Here is a 21,506-nt window from a genome sequence, read left to right as displayed (position 1 = left end):
TTGACTTGGAGTTACCAAACACAACACATATAACATTATTGTTCTATTCCATCCTGTTCTGTCCCGTTCCGTTCTGTTCTGTCCTGTCACCAAACGCTACCTTAGTTTCCAGCATTTCTTTAATTTAGTTTTTTTTTATAAAATAACAATTTGATTTTTCATTTATGGTGTGATTTTAATTAAGTTTCCTATTTTTTCTTAATGATGATTTATTGTATTCATTGCACTTTAAAAGTATGATTCCGTTAATTTGGGGTTACAAATATTTATTTTGTTTACAATGATATAATTGTTATTCATTTTACATTAATGACATTCATTATCATTAACCACCTTTGTCGGAAAAAGCCTTATGTCGACATAACATTTTCGATGGAATTAAGGAGGATTTACTTCACAACGAAAAGAACATGATTGCTCGTTGCGCACGTAGATGTTTATCAGTTGGATAAAGGCACATCAAATGGAGCGTTGAGCTCAAGTTGGTTTGAAATTGAATCATAGAGAAAGCTCACAACAAGTTGAAGTAGTGATATATATAGATGGTGAGAGTGTTGTTCTCTGGGAAATTGGGGTTGCTACCCCCTCCTCCTTCCTCCTGCAACAACAACAACTCTCTCTCTATTTATTCATATATTTGGCGCACACACAATCGCCCTTCACCTATGATCTTTGCTTCTGCTTCTTCAGCTCCATCACTTTCCGGTTCAGGAGCTGAATATTCCGGTATTTTTTAGCTCCTCCTTTCTTTTCTTGTTTTGGAAGATAGATAAAAAAACCCCACTTAATTTCTTTGCATTTTCTGTAATTTGATGTTAGTTCCTGGAACATAATGAGAAAAAAATGTAAACTTGTCATTGGGATTGTTTCTATTATGGAAAAGTTGTGATTTTTATTGATAGGTTGGTTATATGGGTGCTTTGTGTTGAACCCCATTCTGTAATTTGGAACCTAATGGGAAAAAAATGAAAAGTTGTCATTGGGATTGTTTATATTGTAGAAAAGTTGTGATTTTTATTGCTAGGTTGGTTATATGGGGGTGCTTTGTGTTGAACCCCATTTTGTAATTTGATGTTTGTTCCTGGAATATATGAGGGAAAAAATGAAAACTTGTCACTGGGGTTATTGTAGAAAAGTTGTAATTTTTATTGGTAGGTTACTTATATGAGTGCTTTGTGTTGAACCCTTTTTTTTCTACAGAGCGGTTGTTGGATGTGGCGGTCAAAAAGAAGAAGAAGAAAATAGCTGGCATAGATCAGGACGAATTGGTGGATGATCCCAAGCTTCTAGCTGATTCAGATAGTTGTTTTTGTGAATTCAAAGGAGTGGATATACACCACAAGATATTTGATGCTGAATCCAGAGCTCAGAGCGTGTTGCAGGATCATGCTGTTTCTGATCAAAAGAAGAAGCTAGGTTTTCCTATGATTCTGTTGCATGGATTTGGTGCCTCGATTTTCTCGTGGAAGCAAGTTATGAAGCCTTTGGCGGAGGCTACTAGTTCAAAAGTTCTTGCTTTTGATAGGCCTGCTTTTGGATTGACATCGAGGGTCGATTTATCTAAGGTTCTTTCTTCAGGAGCAGGAGATGCAAAACCTCTAAATGCATACTCAATGGCATTTTCAGTGCTTGCTACCTTGCACTTCCTTAATTTACTAAATGCTGAGAAGGCAATTTTAGTGGGGTATGTGAATTATATCTTCTGTTGTGCTAAGTGACTTTATTTTTCTGAGATATTATTAGGCGATTTTCATGAATGTAAGTAGGGCATACTTCCCAATATAACACCCTAATAGGTGATTATAACTTGCATCCAGTTGATCAAAAAAAAAACTTGCATCCAGATGTGTCTTTATCCGATTATCCTAGTTGTCTCACATCTATGAGTCATTGCATTAATGAATGTCATTTTTCAAATCGTGAGTGTTAAATTGATCATTTTTTTTCTCCTTTCTGAAGTAATAGAATGGTATACCAAATCTGACATTAGTAATGCCCCTTGTAAACAAATAAAATTTGCATGTTTCTGGTTGTGTTTTCTTTCCTATTTATCATCTTAATAACCTCTTTCTCCATTGAAGTCAGATCCTTGTGCTGTATAACTGGTAATGAATTGCTGTCAATTGAAAGTACATTTTCATATGCCTTTGTCCATGTTCCATTTTTAGAACCTGAGATGTCTCCAAAATGACATGCCAGGCACTCAGCTGGTTGCCTTGTAGCAGTTAATACATATTTCGAAGCTCCTGAACGTGTTGCTGCTCTGATCCTAATTGCGCCTGCAATTTTCGCCCCACTTACTACACCCAAAACTGTTAAGGAAAATCAACCAAGACAAGATAACCAAATTGAAGAAGACAGTAGTTCTGTCAGAAAAAATCCAATTTTGAGGCTTTATGAGACGTTGGCCAAGGTTACCAAGTTCATTACAGTTGCAGTAACACAGATGATGAAGGGGATGATAGATATGCTCAACTCTTTGTATAGGAAATTGTTATCAACTATCCTGCGTTCTTCCCTTGCTATAATGCTGGTAATAAACTTGTTCATGACTAATGCAATACCGAACTTCATTTGAGTTATTTTAATACTCCTGTTGAACTCATGAAAACCTTTTCAGCGAGTTGGAATTCCATATAATTCATTTTCATCAATCTTATCCTTGAAATCTTAAATTGAAGTATATGTAGCTCGGTATATCTGGAAAATGTGGGTAGATTGTTTCTTGTTGGATGACACGTTTCCACATTTTGGTTCTATGCTTAGACAGATTATAAATCTAAAACTGGCACTATCATAATTTATCATGACCACTGGACTGATGGCCCTTGCTTCACATGAATCTTAGGTAAGAGTGGCAATTGATAAGTTTGGCACTGCCGCAGTTCGAAATGCGTGGTATGACCCAAAACTGGTCTCTGAGCACGTCCTTAGCGGTTATACACAGGTAATCTCACTACAATTTCCTGTATTCCTTTTTTGTATTTCTCTCTTTTATTTCCATCATACCCAAATAGTCAGCACTCACCTGGGTGTTAGTACTGAATGCAGCCATTGAGGAATAAGGATTGGGATAGGGCTTTGGTGGAATACACTGTTGCGATGTTTCTGGATGAGGAATCCAAAACAAAGCCATCTCTTTCTAAAAGACTTCATGAAATATCATGTCCTGGTGATGTCACTATCCTATATATTTCCACTTTTATTTGCTTATTTTTTCTCTCCTACCTTTGTCTTCAGTTACCTGATCTGGATGAGTGATAATAGGCAGTAAGGTGGGAGAGATGGAATGGAAGACATCTTATAATGGTTATTTGTTACGACCAAGAATCAGAGAGGGAGAAAGAGGAAGAATATCAGAGAGAATAGGGGGATAGAGAAGTGTTTCATTATCACAACTATCAACAACATAACTATTCTACAAGGCCTAAGCCTATTTATATAGGCACCCCTAATATATCGTAACATATCCCTCCCCTTAAAATTTTCCTTGTCCTCAAGGAAACTCGAAAAATCCAATCAACAAAATGAACAACTAAACTAAATGATACAAGACTAAAAAAAAAAATTGACACGGGCTCCAAAACAAGGAAGAGAAAGCAAAAGTAGCAACAATTTCCCTTGTAGCCTAATAGCCTTCTAAATCTAAACCCATAAAGACATGCATCTCTAGGCCTTTGTTTTTGTGTTTCCTGCAAGAGCCACCAGCAGCAGCAAGGCCCAACTCCTTTGAGCAGTTTGGGCTTGGCCCATTCCAATGGGAAAAAGGTTGTCCAACGTTTTCCCTCTCACTTGTTCCATGTCCCTATGCGAAGTCCTCTTCCAACGCTTGCACGACTTGCACCATGCCCGCAATATCAAGTTGCCCCCACCACGGAATCAGACCCACCGCCACATCTGGTGGCTTCGCCGGTGGCCTCCTCGCCATCACCATCTTGCAAGAGCCGCCGGTCAAGAAGCTTGGAACTCCACCGTGGACGAACACGTTTGGCGGCTTCGCTGGTGGCCGTGTGGCCAAGACTGGCGGAATGTCTCCGGTCAAGACGCATGGAACAAGGATCGCCGTAGCAAGGAGCGAATCTGGTGGTTTCCGCGGCGGTCTTCTCACACCGTCGGATTCAGAATCCTCAACACGAGACCAAACGATGCCGAAGGACATGGAATCGCCGTCGTAATTGCCCAGAACGCCGCTGTGAAGCTCTGAATTCCCAATCTGTGACTCAATTGCGAACCCTAATTTTCCAATTTGGGAATGCACGAACTTGTGTTTGGGGAAGAAAGAATCTTGATTCACGAGTTTGAAGCAGAACATCGTCAATTTGAGGAAGAACGGTGTCAGTTGGGGAAAGACTGCCGTCAAGAACCGTCGCCGGAATGATTTCGGGAAGTTCGCCGTCGATAACCATCGCCGGCTCGTCCTCCTCCTTCACCATCATCGCACATTCCGCCTCTGAGAGCGCCTCTGCGTCACGTTCTGCCTCCGCCGCGAGTCGCTCCGCCGCCGCTGCCGCTTTGGCTTCGTACCGCTCGTACGCCGCCATGTACTGCTCGTATTCGGCCATGTGCCGCTCATACGCCGCTGCCGCTTCTTCTCGCAGGCGAACTTCTTCACGTCGGCGAGCTGCTTCATGGGAACGCTTCAGGGATTCATCAAGCCTGTCGAGGGCTTTCCACCAATCTGCATCCATTTTTTCTTTTTTGATTTTCTGGTTCAGGTGCACCGGATCGGTGCTCTGATACCAATGTTACGACCAAGAATCAGAGAGGGAGAAAGAGGAAGAATATCAGAGAGAATAGGGGGATAGAGAAGTGTTTCATTATCACAACTATCAACAACATAACTATTCTACAAGGCCTAAGCCTATTTATATAGGCACCCCTAATATATCGTAACATTATTTGTAGGAAGTTTTGTGGCAATGAACAGGCAAACTGGTTTATGAGGCTCATGGCTTATTTTTACTTTGTTTAGGGTGTTTGAGTAAAATGCCTAATGAAGCGCTATAAGCAGTTATCGTGTAAGCGCTTATTCATGAGTTAATTTGAGAAACTTATTGAAATAAGAAATAAGATGAGAATAAGTTAGGGATTAGCATAAACTCTTATTCATAAACTAATCTTTACATAAGTTCTATCAAACACTTGCATAAGTACTTATGCTATTAGATAACCTCAAGTAAGCTCTTCCAAACGGGGGCTTAATCTACTGGGTACATTTGTGTTAAGGTCAAATCTTGATCATGAAGATACGTAGAAGACATAAAATAGCTATGTTAGGTATCAGCTAGTTAGAGGTTAATTAGGGAAGTATATAAAAGGAGAAATAAGGATGAGTTTATAGTTACACAGATATTGTTAAATATAGTATAATTAGAAGAGCATAATTATTAGAAGTAGATATCATTTATGGAGAAATAGGGATGAGTTAATGCAAAGGAATTCCAATCTTCGAAGGAGGGGATGTGCAGTGCTATAATTGAGGGAGATTTTCCCCATTCTTTCTGACAAGCTCCTAAGTGCCGATCAATGTTACTACACTTTTTTTTTATAATGGCCAAATCAACATTTGGCACATAGTTTTTGGTTTATAGGATCACTTAGCTAATTACTTGTTTATTTCCATGGATTTTTTGCCGGTTCTTGTTCCTGAATTCATGTTGAACCATGTATCTCTTTCCAGTAGCAATATAACCTTCTTGAGCCTAATTGGTGATAGTTGTTTGACTGAGCAGTTCTGATTGTAACTGGTGATAGTGACCGAATAGTTCCTTCCTGGAATGCTGAGAGACTTGCACGCGTTATACCTGGAGCATCGCTTGAAGTTATTAAGCAATGTGGCCATCTTCCCCATGAAGAAAAAGTTGAAGAATTCATTTCCATAGTTGAAAACTTCTTAACGAGATTAGTGGGCGATTCAAACGAACAATATCTACCATCTGTGGTGTGAATTTTATACAACTCAGGTTTCCTATTTTACTTAATTAAACATATGATATAGGCAGACACTAATGAAGTTGATCAGACCAGCTAATGAAAAGGCTTGCAGGTGGAAAATTACTGATAAGCAATCATTTTATTTTACATTGTATTCGTGCTACCTGCCTGAATGATCTGTAACTTGCATTTTAGTATGTTTGGATCAGTTTTTCTTTCCTCAGAATCAATTACGAAACTTCGAAGCTACTCACAAGACTTCTCTCCATAACTGATTTTGGCTTTAAAATCAATTGTAGAAATATTTACAAGCATATATATTTTGTGAGGTATACCATGTGACAAGCAATCTCTTAACTATGAATTCTACTTTGGGACTTGGATAATTGCAGGAGGTGCATTTTTTACCAGCCATTCAATTTCTTAAATTGTGGTTTTTTCTTTTTAAATTATTGTGCAATCAAACATATTCAAGGTTGCGTAGACAGCGCATGAACATCACAAGTCGGCTAACATTATTTAGAACCATAACAATACTCCCCTCGAAAAAATCATCCTTGTCCTCAAGGTTGTAACCTAATAAAACTTCTCACGCTTCATAGTAAGATTAAATATCTCCTCCAGGATCCCAAGGTGGGCAATAAACAAGGTGAATGCCCAAATCAACAAGTGCAGTTTTCATAAAAACCTAAGCAAACCAAGATCGAACTGTAACTGCTTCTGACTCAACTTCCTTTGAGCCCACAACAGCCATAAATGGAATTTTCTTCGTTTCTCCATCTCTGATGAGCTTTTGCAGGCAATCTTCAGCTCGGATGTCATACATTTTCAGTTTGTTGATCACATCATTGCAGTATACATGCTGGGCATCAGTAACATGTATCATGCAAAATGGCTTCAATCCTCTCCACTTGACAAACCAGAAACAAATGTGACAACATGTTGCTCACTGCTCAGCGATTCCCACATAAAAAAAGACCCATCTGGAATTTTTACCCAAAACGGTTCAAGTGATAGCTCCATCAACATTCCTGCATGAACAACCATAATATCTTTGTCCTTTCAAGAAGACTTCTTTCTTTGGAATTAACATTCTCTAACAGCTCTATAATGAGTCCATGCACAAAAGCAAGTAGTAAGAGGAGATAAGAATGTGGTATCATTGCCTCCAATGTTGCAGTTTTAAAATAACTGCATCCTGATCCTTTATTGTATTTTTTTTCAATATTACGCTTCATTTTTCTTTTTTTAAATATTAGCACAAAGCTACTAAAGAGAACTAGTCGCTAAAGTAAAACAATGCCAATTAAAATGAGAAACAATAACTTGATCTTTCAGAATTATATATAAGAATAGGGAAACCTTATACAATGGCATTATTTGTGCAGCCAAATATAATTATTTGATTTGATTAATGCTTGTTCAGAAAGAATGATCAGTTTCGATGTCAAGACTATCATCTCCTATGCCTTCAGGAACATCATATCCTAAGAGGAAGTCATCACCAAATATTACAGCACCAGCTGCTAATGCCCCAGAACCTATCCCCAACGCAACACCTGGAGGCACCCTTTGACTAGGGGCTGCCCTGGATGACAGAGGCATGTCTGGGAAGCTTGGAGGCAGGAAATCATTTATTGGGAGAAAAGTGGGAATATAGCCAACATTTGAAGGTGGGGGTGGTGGAGGAGTTCTAGTTTTAGTTCTAGGTGGAAGATAGCTTGGTTCACCCACATATGGGTCATAATAGATTGTACTATTGAAGGGCTCTGAACAAGAGTCTTGGATATTTGTTTGAACATGACTTTCTAGTTCATGAATTGAAGCTTGAGGCTGCTTCTGCGGATAAGCTTGCCTTAATTCTCCCTCTTCGCTCAATTTGGTATTGTCTCCATGATCTAAGAGCATGATTCCTTCCTTGCTACCTAAAAAACGAACTTATTGCTTCAGGCCATGATGAGAATTTTTCAAAAAAAACTAGAGCTGAATTTGAATCAAGAGCAGTGTTCTCAAACAGCAGATATCGCAGCGCTATGCTATAGCGTAACGCTCTAACCGCTATTTTCCGTTCTGAGGGTTTGACATAGCGGAGTTTTGACTTTCCGCAATCCACGATTAACAACACTGATCAAGAGCCAACTTCCTCTCAAATTATGCAACCCATTATAAGTATATTGAAGTAGATCAGCTGAAAGAAGATAATGGAAAAGAACAACTACAGTGAAGCTGAAAAGCAATTTTGTTTGGCTGCAGGTTATGAAATAATCAGATACCTGTGTGGGAATTTGGGTCTATCTTTCCCTCAGAAATGTGAATTAAAATGTCAATGAAACCTCTTGGTTTGCTGGAATTCCTCTTTCGTAATTGGTAGCTCCCAACTTCCCCTTGTCTTTCAAAATTCTCTGCCTGCTTGACAAGAAACTCTTTGAGAACAATCGTTGCTGAGCCATGAAGCTTTTCTGTGAAGAATACGGGGTCTATACCGTAAACTTCCACGTTCAGAGCCAAATCTTGGATGTTTTGCTCCGAGTCATCAACAGGAATGGCAAACTTGGTTTTCCAAACAGGATTTGCATTCCCAGAATCATCAACTTTGGTGCAATATTTGCTGTCATGATCAATCCATCCAACAGCGTACCATTGACGCTTCCACAGTGAAGTTGAATGCTGAAGTCCATGTGCAGATATCAAACAGACCTCAATCCATGTAATCCCCATACAATTTTTAATTTCAGGGAAGATAAAACGAGATGTTGAACTTGAATGGGTTGTCTCCAGTAAGCATCTTTAGATAAGGGATGTGCAGAAAAAGAGGCCAAGGTTGCTGTATTTTGAAGGTTACTTTGCTTTGATGTCAGAAAATTTGTTATACCTTAGCTCCATTTGAGGGCATCCTCACACCAAGTTTCCAACTTTTTCTGTTTTCTATGAAGTACCTCTTCATATGCAAACAGGAATCTATAAATGTTTACGGTGGCAATGAAATCTTGAGAGGACCAACTCTATAAAATAGTATTCTTCCAGAGAAGTCACAATATTTCTCAAATTTACAATGGAGTGTGAAATTTTTTACATTTATACATTTTTCTTACTAGTTGAATTTACATCTGCCAAGAATGACAGAAAAAATGGCAGCGTGGAACCTCTTATAGTTGGTCACACAACAATCTTGAAGCTTAACACTTTAGATTATTGCCCTTGAGGATTTGTAAGGTTGCTCAATGAGAGGTGGAACCAACAGTAGCTTTCGGCCTGCACGTGTAACGCTCTGTTCACCTTCCTGGGTTGTTGATGAAGCAGTTCTCATGTACATCATGGTCGTAGAACTCAATATGTCACTCCCAAATCCACACGCCTTAAAAAATAACCTGAAATTTTTTTAGAACATCAATTGCTGCTCACAAAGGGATAACATTAGGCTCTTTGATGGATAATGTATAACCTCTCATCTTCTGAGCAAAGTGCTGCTATGTCATAGATGTCTCTATTTGTAAGCATTCTGCAAAATGAAGATGTCGGATTATAAGATATTTGGAGATTTATAGGTTGATCTTTAACCAAAAAATAGAAAGTACCATATTCACAGCAAGTAATGCACATTCAAATAAGCAATAATGCTACTTCAAATTGGACCCTGAGACTTAGGTGATCAGAACAAAAAAGGCACAGGGATTTCAAAACAAAACTCTATATTGATCAGCAACAATTAGAACATGACAAAACTTTATGATTCAGACTTAAATCTCATCAGAAGTTATCAAATTTGGTTTGCTCTACTGCATACTAAAAGTGCTTAACCATTAGAAGATTACATACCTCAAGAGTTTTTTAACAATCATCCGACCAATTCCCATTCTCCGCAGGGGTGGAATAACCTGCGAGACACTGAAGGATGTTGATACATGCACGTTAACTAATTGGTTGAGTGGCCAAAAGAATAACTAAAGCACATGAGTTATGAAAAATTGAAAAAGGAAAAAAGGGCAAAGCAAATAGTAAGAGCACCCAAAAAGGAATTCAAGATAGAAAATTTTCATCGAATAAAATATTGCATATCATCATATAATACATTTATAAATATAACATTATTCAATAAAAACATCTTTTATTTTTTATTCCTGAAACAAGCATTGGTTAGGAAGAGCAGTTTCCTTGAAGTCAGCGTTGTTAAACAACAAATTATCCCAAAGCTTAAGCTCTTCGGATAATTGGTTCTTTCACATGGGATCAGAATCTCTATGACCAAGCAGTCTAGAGTTCGATCATTGCCACCCTCAATTCTTCTAATAAAAAGTTGAATTTCAGCACATGGTAAGCGAGTTTGAAGGTAATTACAAAAGATGCTTCATTACCAAGGAACAATGTTTGAAGGTAATTACACACCCAAAGGCCAAAACTAAGAAACCCCATAATCAAACTAACCCACCAAACCAACATAATCATGCCCCAGAACAAAGATATTAGATTCAGCAAGTGAGCTATGTAGAAAAATTGAAAAATTTCAATCTTTCTATCATCCCTAATGTGGGGCAAGTGTTACCATGACATCGTATATTGAAGCAGTGAGACCCAAATCAGAAACGGCACGGCCAAACCCGACCAATTGATCACGGGAAGGAGTAACCGGCGTGAAGAAATCCGCCAAAGCATCAATGGAAGACGAGGAATCAGCAAAACCATCAACGTGGTGAGGTTTGCAGAAGACAGAGACAAGCACAGCACTGTGAGACAGAGCAATTCGGAGCTTGTGGATATCCACGGGTTCGGGTTCGGGTTGGACCCGGTTATGAGGGTGGAGGAGGTTGGGGAATCGGTGGCAGGAGTGGTTGCAAGCGGCGCAGAGGTCTCGGAGACGGTGAGGGTCGATGTGGCGGGGGTCGGTGGAAATGTGAACCGGGAAGAGAGGTCTTAATATGTTGTGGTTGTTGTTTTCAAGTTGGGAGGTTTTGGTGATTCTTCTAGTTACCCATTTCAATTCCATGGATTTTGAATTGAATCCCTCTAGCTGTGCCTGTATCTGTGGGTGAGGTACTACTCCCATTGCCACCATTTGTGAGCAGGGCTTGACTCTGAATTGGATAAAACTGAAATTGGTAATGGTTAGCCATGTGGTACTCTAATTCCCACCACTATCTGTTGGCTTTTTTTTAACCGAATCGGATAGGCGTGAAACTAATCTCTTTTTTACTGTCAGTACATTAAGTGGTAAGAAGTAGGTTAATGTGTTGTTTTCATTCGTAAAAGTTGGAAATCATTCTCAACTACTTACTTAGGGGGCAAAATATTGAAATACTGCACAATTCACCTTGTTAACCACTAGTACCTATTAGGTCATCATTCCTCGATTGGAGTGGATTGACACCTATTAACCTACTTATGTGTGTTAATGTCTTTTTACACTTTTGAATGAATATTTAAATATAATTTAATGTTTAAATTTGGTTTATGTTATTCTTTAATGCTTAAGCATTATCCTTCTTTAGGATGGTTTTTTCTTTAGCGCCACCTTATATTAAACAGAAGAAAAACTAGGCAGAGTGACCTTTTACATCAGCGGAAAATAAATCCGCAAAGTGAGGAGGATCTTTCTTCAACCAAGTAGAGTTGGAGGACAGTTAAGTCCCTTAGAAAGAGTATCGGCAACACAATTGTCACCCATAAATAAAGATAAAAGTAAAATCCACAAAATCAAAACAAGATAAAAAAGTCCTACAACCACCAACAATAGCCCAAATAAGAGGAGCCCGGAAAGAACTCTTCCAAAACTTAAACAACTATAAATAATCAATTTCCAAGCACACTGACAAAAACCAAGATCCACCGACAAGGACAGCGCCCGTCAACAAGCTAAAACTTCAGCAACCATTGTAGAGATGGTATGAAACGAAGCGCACACAACAGTTACAACCACCATTAAAGCTTCATACATGTTTCTAGGGAGTTGAGTTTGGTACCCCACCTATTGGGTTTCCCACCCCACTTTATTCAATACGGGATTTAAAGTTCCGTATTCAATACGGAATTTAATATTTCGTATTTTTTTAATATGCAATGAATTGTTGAAAATGTGCCACATATGCTCAAATACAGTACAATTTTTTAAGTTCCGTATTATTCATATTAAATACGGAACTTTAAATCCCGTATTCAATAAAGTGGGGTGGGAAACCCAACAGGTGGGGTACCAAACCCAACTCCCATGTTTCTACCTTTAATTGTCTCCCTTTTTCACATAAACACGTGTCACCTTACCACCTACATTGTGTTTATATCTAATCAATTTATAGATAGCTTCGAAATTCACGACTAATACAATCTATAATTGAATAAAAAAAAATTTTATAAGCCATGAAAAATATATTGAATAAAAGTACAAGGGGTACTTTAACCCAATACAAGTAGAAAGAAAAAATACATAAGCAAGAAGCAGTAGAGATACAACAGATTAACCCCCAAACAACTACTAAACTAAATCCGTTACCCCTAGGAGAAAGATAGAAGAAATTTGCCTCATTAAAACCAAGGGAGGCTAGAGAGAATCCAAATCTGATAAGTGAGATTGGATTCTTTCCTACAAGATGCTCAACAACATCCTCCTGCAAGTTTTTAACTATTGATTTTTGAAATCAATGGTTAAGGTTATTTAAAAAAACAACTTAATAATTAAAATATGTCAAGGTGATTTAATTATTGGACTCAAGGAGAGGATGAGGGGAATCCAAATATGTCATATGATCTAAACATTACTTCTATATCTAAATAAAAATATATGTCAAAGAAAAACCAAATGTTCGCACTTTAGACATTTACAACCATAATATTAACTAAAGTCTTTATACTTAATTTTATATCAATTTTTACAATTCAATATGATACCACATAATCTACACTACTTTACTATTTTTTTACTTCAACTCAGAAATTCTAAAAAAATCTCTTATAAACCCCACAATCAACATCACACTATAATTTGTCTTTTATTTGCAACTTTTTTAATTCACATTTTGTCTACCTGCAGTCGACATTGTTCTTTAATACTGTGGTAGATCTTATTTGCTCAACCAGTGTAAGACACACACTCATGTTGAAGTTTCTATTGTGTGGAATACCATGGTTGGAGATAGATGCTCTTAATAATACGTGGTATAGTTTAATTTGTTTCATAAGCTCTGGTCTCAAATCTTCTGAATGAGAATATACACACCATGTCCTGGTACCACAATCATCCTATATGCCGGAGAATGCCTATAACTAGGAGACAAAGAGAAGCTGAACTTGGAGATGATAAGGGCCAACACAACCTTCAATTGAACCATTGCAAAGTTCTTCCCCAAGCACAAGCGAGTGCCCAATCCAAATGGCACATACGCTTGTGGGAACTTGCAAGCCTTAGAGACCCCCTCACTGAACCTTTCTGGTTTGAACTCATTGGCATCTGGTCCCCAAATTTCAGGGTCTCTGTGCAATGTTGGGATCAAAGTCCATAAACAGACACCTTTAGGAACATTGAGGTTTCCAATTTGGATATCTTCATATGTCTCCCTTGACACAAAGGCTCCCGCTGGATATAAACGTAGCACCTCTTGAATCACCATAGTCATCTGTAAGAAGTAATATATATGTATCAAAATTTACATTTTAGTGATTAACGAGGAGAGGAGATGAGAGAGCTGAGAGCTCCCCTTAGTATTTTATCATTTGTAACCACAAATTATCATCACAATTCTGTTATTCTCAAGTATCCCCTTTGCTTTCAATACCTTGACGACTAAACCTATAGAACTTCATAACTTTTAGTCATAAAAGCTCTGATACTATGTCATAAACTAACTAATCATCCCAAGGGTTTACTCAATCGCTTTGGTGAAAACACGTTAATGGTTTTATATTATATATCATATTTGATGCAAGTGAGGAGTAGAAAATGGTTTATGTGAATAAATGTGTGTGTAACAACTTAGGGGGAAGTTGCATATATAAGATAATGAATTAATGAGAAGATGTATATGCTATATCAAAATCAATCTGCATGTACCGTTTTAAAGAGAGGGAGAGAATCTGCATTAGGTATGCTGTTGGGGCAATGTTCAGCAACCTCAGTCCTTATACGGGTTTGCCATTCAGGGTGCAAAGCAAGAAGCATCAAACACCAAGAAGCTGCAACAGCAGTAGTTTCATGCCCTGCAAAGTATATGTTTTTGCAATTATCCACAACGAATTGCTTGGAGAAGTCCTTCCCTAGATTTTGATCACTCATGGCTGATTCCAGCAGTAACTGCATCAGATCCTTTTCTGATGATGTCTCTGAGCATTCTCTCTTGCGTTTCTCCACTAACTCCCAGATCAGTGACTCAATCTCTCTCTCCAAAGTGCTTATCTCACTTTGCTTCTTTGTCCACAAATTTAGTTTGTCACTGGGCATAATTGACAATCAGTTTATTTGAGAACCTTATAGAAATAAACAAAATAACTTTCGGGCCAAGAAAGTGGGCAAGTGTTTGAGCCTTGAAAAAATATTTCTTTTGTTCGGACACACTGCAAAAAAGTGTCTACGTGTTGTGTCGTGTCACATGAGTGTCAGTGTCCTGTCCGACACCGAGACACTCCATATCCGGGGTGTCTAAACACTTATTGATAAGCTAATCATAAAAATATACTCAAAACATCTTATAGGTATATCATAAGTTATTTTTATAAGTTTTCGTATAGAATTGACCTACCGGAAACTGCCGAGCCCAAAAAGGAAGCCACCTTGTTTGGACATGATCTTTTGAATGCTTCTAAGCTTTGAGAAAACTTCCTTTCCCTTGGTGTAAGAATGGCCAAAACAAACCCTTGAAATTACATCAGCAGACAAGCCCCTCAAATCTGCATCAACTTTCACTTCAGCTGTAACACCTCCTTGGCCCTCAATAACTTGCTCCCATTTTTGCAGTAGTGGCTGTGCTGACTCTATCATTAGGCCCACCATACCCTGCCACAATGACATTAATTTCACTTCAGATTCACAGTTCTTTGTGCATGTTTGTACATTCTCCTACAATTTATCCTACGGTTAAAATCAATTTTGGGAAGAAGCATATGTAAATAGGTTTTATTTTATGTGTCATAATTGATTCCGAGGAAAAAGAAGTCGATGCATATGATCGCTGACGTACGTCTATCTATTCAGAGCCTAGATTATTCGGTTGATTTATTACTTGGCCAGAATAGCTAGCATAAACTCTGGCAGTGCAAGAAACAGGTGGAGGACATCCTTTCCATTTATGATACTCATTCATTCATTTCCCCCCAAATATTTGAATTAAAAATCAATTTCACCATTTGTATAGAACATGTGCACTTGCTACTAGCACACATATCGCTCCAAATCATGCAAGGGGGTACCCTTTTTGCACAAAGCATACATGTGGGGGCTAGCTGCATGAAAATGAAAGTTGCACAAAGCATACAGATAATCGTTATCATTCATTTGTATTCTGAGCGGAAAAGATTTGTAATGTTGACAGGATAAATAATTAGGCAGGGCCACCCAAATTTCACTGTCTAGAATCTAGACTAGTAGTGCCTAGAGAGGGTACTTTATAATTTCATAAATAATTTCTCTGTTTCTCCTGTCTCACTTCATTGATGTATGATTACAGTCCCATTTATGGACCCTTTAGCTAACATAAAGAAGTGGCCATAAATAAACTTGACATGATCTACTAGCAACGGGTGATAGCATGTGATTATACTAAGAGGCAAATATCTTATCATGAAATGTACTTCATTTTCACGGGTGATGATTGAACCCCCAAACTCATAGTTAAGGGACGGGGTGAGCAACTACTGCGCCAGACCTTGTGATATTAGTCAAATTGAATTTGTTGTATATGTATACCATCTTATAACTTATTTATACAGTTTGTATACACATTAAATTCAGTTTAAATCCAAACGAAAATACAAAAAGTAATTACGTCTAAGATAATGATGGGAGATTATTTTTATTTACCTTAACTTTGTCCATGAAGAACTCAGCTGCAACAAGTTTCCTCTGGTGCGCCCAACTAACACCATTGGCTCTCAAAATGCCATTGCCAAGCATGGGTGCAAGTTTGTTTGTTATATAAGAAGGCTTACCCAATCCCAAAGTGATACACTGGTTCATTTCTCTCACTAGATCAGGATGGTTCACATATAGATGTTGCTTCATCCCTGTGGAGTAAGTGTATACTAAACCTGCAAGTTGATATTATTAGACCATTAAGTGCGTATTTGGAAATTCTTCTTTAAAGTTAAAGTCAATTATAAAAATATGCTTCGGTAAGTAGCTTCTAGGTATCAGAATCTGGTCCAAACATACTATAACTATATACAAATGCTGATATGCTACCTAGTCACTAATTGTTAGATGTGAATTGCACAGAAATGTTAGACCATCCACAATGGATGGTTGAATGGGGTGTTTGATGTTGTTGAAAGTTGTTTAATAGGTTTAATGGTTTGTTGAAATTGGTTGAAAGGGGAGAGAGAGTGTCAAATTGTTGAAAATATTCAACATGTTTAAAGAGCCTGCGGTGTGCCACGTGGCGCGAGGCCAGTGGCCACCGCAGGCGCGTGTGCAACACGCGCAGATCTGCAGGAGAGAGAAACGACTTTTTCTCCTCCCCTGCCACGTGGCTTCCTCTGGTTGGTCAGTCCGGATTTCGTTTTTCCTTATCTTTTGAACTCAATTATTTCATCAAAAAAAATATTTTCTGAAAAAAAAAATTATACCAAAATTCATGATTTTTTTTTCTCTATAAATAGAGACTTGGTTCGTTTGATTTGGACACAGAAAAAAAAACCAAGTTTTTTCACTCTCTTATTATCTCTCTCACCATCTTATTTATCTATCTATTAGCATTTGTATTGAAATTATAGTCTATATTTAAAAAAAAATTGTTAAGTGTTTATTGTTTTAATTTAATTTAAATCGATAATTGTAATTTTATGTAATTATAAAAACAAAAATATAAAATTAAATAAAAATGTGTAATAAAAAGTGGTGGGTAGGGTGAGTGGTGAGTGGTGGGGTAGGGTGTTGAGAGTTAAGTAAAACCATTGGAGTGGTTAATTGTTGAAAGTTTGTTGAATTGGAGAGAGAAGATGATGTGGAGTGTTGGGAAGAGAAAAAGTGGGGTAGAAAAGAGTTAAACAAAACATTTTTTTTTTAACCATTGTATATGGTTTTAATCACATTATAGTGATAGATTGAGACTTAATGTTGGTCCATTTATCAAATGGGGTCCCATTTGGATGACCAGAATGCTATGCCCCATTTATAGTGATATATTGTTATTTATTATATAATTTTACTATAGGCTAGTTCGATGCAAATGTTGCCAACCAGAAAATGAGTACACGAATAGATAAAAACAGCTGTAAAGATGACAATTCAAAATGTATTTGTCACTGTGCCTCCTGCACTAGCTGATACAAAAATTAACATTTCATCGTACAGGGACATATGAATCCAGAGGATGCTTTACTTTTTCCAGGACTAAGCTCAGTGGAAGATAATTTTTTTAAAACATGTAGGTTCCACTTCACATTTGATTAAATTTATCATCTATCTTGATTAATTTGTTAGGTATTCTTATTTTTTAGGTACAAAAGTTGCTCTTTTTAATCAAAATTATTTATTTGCAAAAAAAGATCAAAATTATTTTACACATTTTACCACATGTTTCGAAACTGAGGTAAAATTGCAAAGAATAATCGTGTGTATAATAAGTAGGTTTGAAAATTGGCTGAGTTAGACTTTTTATAAATAGTTTCGACGTGCTTAAAAAATCGTTACTTAGTCCCTGTAGGATAGCTCAAGGAGTAGAAGTTGTGGGACATATGGGTTGGATATAAGGATGTCAAAGGATCGATTCTTGACGGATACAATTTATCTTTCCGATGTACAAAAAAAAATCGTTACTTAACATAAGCTTTTTCTTGCATGTTCGTCTTAAAGACATTTTCTAATAATAGAAAAATTAAGTAGCCCAACAAATTAACTTATGTATAAATAGTCCAACGAGCATATAAGCTAATGAACTAGATGAAGCATATTGTATTTAGCCCTGACCTAATCTTCTTAACTAAATATGCTTTTGAAAAAAACCAATGTCATTGTCTATTTATTTATCCGGTATGGTCTGGCTTGAGTTTGATATAAGCTAAGTCATAGGCCTATGTCGACCCTTTGACCTACTTCTATCCTTATTAATAATAAGTTATTGTGAGTAACTTTTAAAATTTGCATGTAATTATCAGGAAAAAATTATGTTAACACTTCAAATACACTTCCACTTTGATAAAATAAAGAAGAGAAGAGTGATATAATTGGTGGTGTGTGATAGAAAGTGCAAAAAAAATATGAAGAAAATGAGTGAAAACTTAAATGTAAGGGTGTCCACTTTTGTGGGAGTTTTAAACTGTTAATTATAAAGTGAAAAATAAAATAAAAAGCACAAAAAAAAATGTTTCGTGACTGTTTGAAACTGTTATAAGTGTAGATGTTGTAGGTGTTTTACAATATATAATGGTTCACTAATCATTTTTATTAAGAATATTTGAAAGTGTTAAAAATATGAAATTTAGATTATTTCAAAAGAAGACTGTGAAGAATAAGGCTATATATCTAAATCATCCAAGGTAAATATTGAGTAAATTATTTTAGTTTTAGGTGACTCAATAATATTTAGCATATATTATGAGCTAGTTCTGCGAAGAATATGCTGTCATGAGGTAATATTTTAAATAGAGTAATTTTATTTAAGGTGAATGTTGGATAATTTAGAAAATCTATGGAGAATATATTCTTTTCTTTTTGTCATCAATTATATATACACACCTCATTTTTTAAACACTTCATTTCCACATCTTTTTATTTCTATCTTTCTCATCTTATCATCTATCACATCTCATATTTTCTCTCTCTTACTTTTTCTTTTCTTCCTTTCTCTCTCACCATTCCACCTCTCCACCTTAAAAGAGAGGTGTGGATAAAACATTATCATCATTTATTAGCTTTCAAGGATACTTTTTTAACTCGTTTCATTCGAGGCCCAAATTTCCCCACTAGCCAAATACCAACCCCATAAAGACAACGAGGAAAAGGACTGCTGTCATATCTAGAACTTATCCTATTCCCAAGCTAAAGTTAGCACCAAATACCTAAAATTAAATCTGGGCTTTTAGCACCTGGCTTCACCATTGAAAAACAAATTAAACGTGTCAAAACTACAAAAGTCTTCATGTTTGGATACAAAAAAAAATTACAGTGAAATAAAATCACAAGGTTCAAAAATAACTTTTCTCAGTTTTGTGGTTGTTTATTGCAATTTGGACTTCAGCATTTTTTCCATGGTGTATTCCAAATGAATTTTTTTTACAATTGCTTTTAAAGATAAATTGAATTTTAGAGAGAAATTTATATATGTGCTTAGATGCTTGAACATCTGAATTTATTTTTTTTGTAACAAAAAAAAAGATGCTTGAACTGATTTTGAGGGAAAATAAGCTGATTAAGATGTTTTCGCCTTCTCTTTTGTCAATTCTTCAAAGTGAAAGTATTTCCACAATGTTGGATTTGAGAGAGAAAAAAAAATAGAAGGGAAAATAATTTTGTTGGCTTAAAATTCAGTTGCAAATTAGGCACACAAGCACTTAGATAGACTTTCGGCTAAAGATAGCTAGTAAGCTAGTTTTAAATTTCTACCAACTTTAAATTCATGATTGCAAAAATGAGAAACGATTGAGCAAGTATAGGCCCTTTGCATTACAGTGGAAGGAGGAACACAACCCGAACTTTAAATCTGAAATGCATGTATAAACAGAGATTTTAATAAAAATTTTAATTTTCTGACATCCTCAGTCATAGCCAGAGAGTGGTTTTACATTACTATACAGAGAATATCTTATCAGTATTACTAAAAAAACCGGTAATGAAGATTGATGAGATAAAAAAATCAACCTTTGGAACAATCTACATGCATGTTCATTAAAAAATAAATTATGTTACTTGACCTTCATCTATCTACTATTAATGAGATATGCAAAAAGTTCAGTCTTAAGGAAGAGACTAGAAGAAGAAGAAGAAGAAGAAGAAGAAGAAGGGTGTACCGTATTGTTTCCTCCAGTGTTCAAAATATGGGAAGAGGGTTGCAGAGTAGTCATGTGCTAGAAACTGCTCAGAATGGTTGTTGGTGGTGGTAGATTTGTTGATGCTGCTGGCCTGTGATTGAATCCTCTGCATATCAGGAAGATTCCCATGGAGAAAAGAAGGTGGAGGGCCTCTTATACCCTGCATTTGGAGCTTCCTTCTCACCCTTTGGGACTTTTGCCACAAATCACCATACAGATAAAGTATCCAGCTCAAAATGCCCACAAGAGCAAATGAAGAAGCCAGTTTCACTGCCACAAACATTTCCTCCATCTAATAATTCCTCTCTGCTCTGCTGCTCTTTGTTTCACTCAGCTCTCAAAGTGCCACTGAACAAAGTTTGCATAAAGAGCATTGATTAATATAGTTGTTATTATTGTATCTCAGAGTTTTATATGTATATTGGAAAACGATATGCAGCACTTCACGTTTTCTCTACCTAAAACTTTTGGGAATTTTGTTTATGACATGGTATCCAAACATCTATTATTAAGTGATTTCGAGTTTGATTTTTTTTCTCCATATTATTCTAATAAAAATATATTGAATTTTAGCTTGTGTTAGGTGAATATGTGCGTTGTTCATGATTCAAGCTCAAGTGAACTTTTGTAAGATGAACCATGTGAGAAATATAATTTAAGATCATTCATGTGTCTTTTATCGAACAATTTAAATTTTTGAGATGATTAATTTATGATATTACATACATTCACCAAAAATTAAGGGTAAAAAAGTAAGAGAAGAAAAGAAGTAATTGGAATGATATTTGTATAAGCAGAGAGAAATAAACAAAAATGAAATATTTATATATTAAAGTATTCAATACCAAAACAATGCATACATGCACCTTAATTAAAAGTTAAAACACATTTTTTCCTTCTTTATCTTTCTTTTTATCAAATCAAATTATATATTATATCTAGCTATCTTTATATATCCTCACTTTCTATCTCTCTAATAATTTACCCACATTGTACAACAATCTTTATCATTACTTATATATATTTTGAGGATGTAGATATGACGATGTCTTCGGTGGTTCAGTGTAGTTAGTGGCACACCGTGTGTCACTGAAAATATATAAAAATTAACCCATGACAATAGGTTGGTTACCGGGTATATTTAGACTGATAATTGCTATTTAATCCATACTATAATTTGTTGATATTTACACATCAGTTCAATTCACAATTTACTCTGCACTTGTTAGAAGATGGAAACCAGGAGATCCCATGGAACAAGATTGTTGTTTATACAAATTAACAAATTTTTTATCATGATTCATTTTATTCTGTGCATATTAAACTTTTTATACTGATTAACAAAATCAAAGATCTAAAATTACAGATCTGAAATCAAAGATCTGATATAAAATCAATGAATCTGGTGG

General features: G+C 36.4%; 4 protein-coding genes across 5 annotated transcripts; 1 reads left to right on the top strand and 3 right to left on the bottom strand.

Moving 5' to 3' along the window:
• The first annotated feature begins 341 nt into the window (after positions 1-341).
• Positions 342-6,183, top strand: LOC130749265 (uncharacterized). The gene is made up of 6 exons (XM_057602596.1): positions 342-726; positions 1,201-1,684; positions 2,200-2,533; positions 2,849-2,947; positions 3,052-3,172; positions 5,733-6,183. Exons 1-6 carry the CDS (start codon positions 543-545, stop codon positions 5,945-5,947), a joined length of 1,437 nt encoding a protein of 478 aa, XP_057458579.1. The 5' UTR covers positions 342-542; the 3' UTR covers positions 5,948-6,183.
• A 1,065-nt stretch (positions 6,184-7,248) lies between these two features.
• Positions 7,249-8,786, bottom strand: LOC130749275 (uncharacterized). Of its 2 annotated transcripts, XM_057602607.1 has the most exons (3): positions 8,208-8,786; positions 7,991-8,122; positions 7,249-7,859 (listed from the first exon to the last, which is right to left on the bottom strand). In XM_057602607.1, the coding sequence occupies exons 1-3, from the start codon at positions 8,650-8,652 to the stop codon at positions 7,357-7,359; spliced, it is 1,080 nt and encodes a 359-aa protein (XP_057458590.1). In that variant the 5' UTR covers positions 8,653-8,786; the 3' UTR covers positions 7,249-7,356. The 2 variants fall into 2 exon arrangements, with proteins under 2 accessions (XP_057458590.1, XP_057458599.1); XM_057602616.1 differs by lacking the exon at positions 7,991-8,122.
• Positions 8,787-8,941: 155 nt separating this feature from the next.
• LOC130749288 (GCN5-related N-acetyltransferase 3, chloroplastic) lies at positions 8,942-11,172 on the bottom strand. Its single transcript, XM_057602627.1, is given in 5 exon segments — positions 8,942-9,147; positions 9,149-9,302; positions 9,377-9,433; positions 9,751-9,809; positions 10,475-11,172. Coding segments are annotated over 5 exon segments (804 nt in total). The 5' UTR covers positions 10,985-11,172; the 3' UTR covers positions 8,942-9,123.
• Positions 11,173-12,892: 1,720 nt separating this feature from the next.
• Positions 12,893-20,540, bottom strand: LOC130749247 (cytochrome P450 714A1-like). Its single transcript, XM_057602577.1, has 5 exons — positions 20,077-20,540; positions 15,932-16,158; positions 14,655-14,908; positions 13,970-14,348; positions 12,893-13,535 (listed from the first exon to the last, which is right to left on the bottom strand). Exons 1-5 carry the CDS (start codon positions 20,387-20,389, stop codon positions 13,110-13,112), a joined length of 1,599 nt encoding a protein of 532 aa, XP_057458560.1. The 5' UTR covers positions 20,390-20,540; the 3' UTR covers positions 12,893-13,109.
• Between the last annotated feature and the right edge of the window lie 966 nt (positions 20,541-21,506).

This window comes from Lotus japonicus, chromosome 1, assembly GCF_012489685.1.
Source record: "Lotus japonicus ecotype B-129 chromosome 1, LjGifu_v1.2".
Classification (NCBI taxonomy): Eukaryota; Viridiplantae; Streptophyta; class Magnoliopsida; order Fabales; family Fabaceae; genus Lotus; species Lotus japonicus.
Note: the sequence above shows the minus strand (reverse complement) of the source record. Positions and strands in the feature narration are given on the sequence as shown.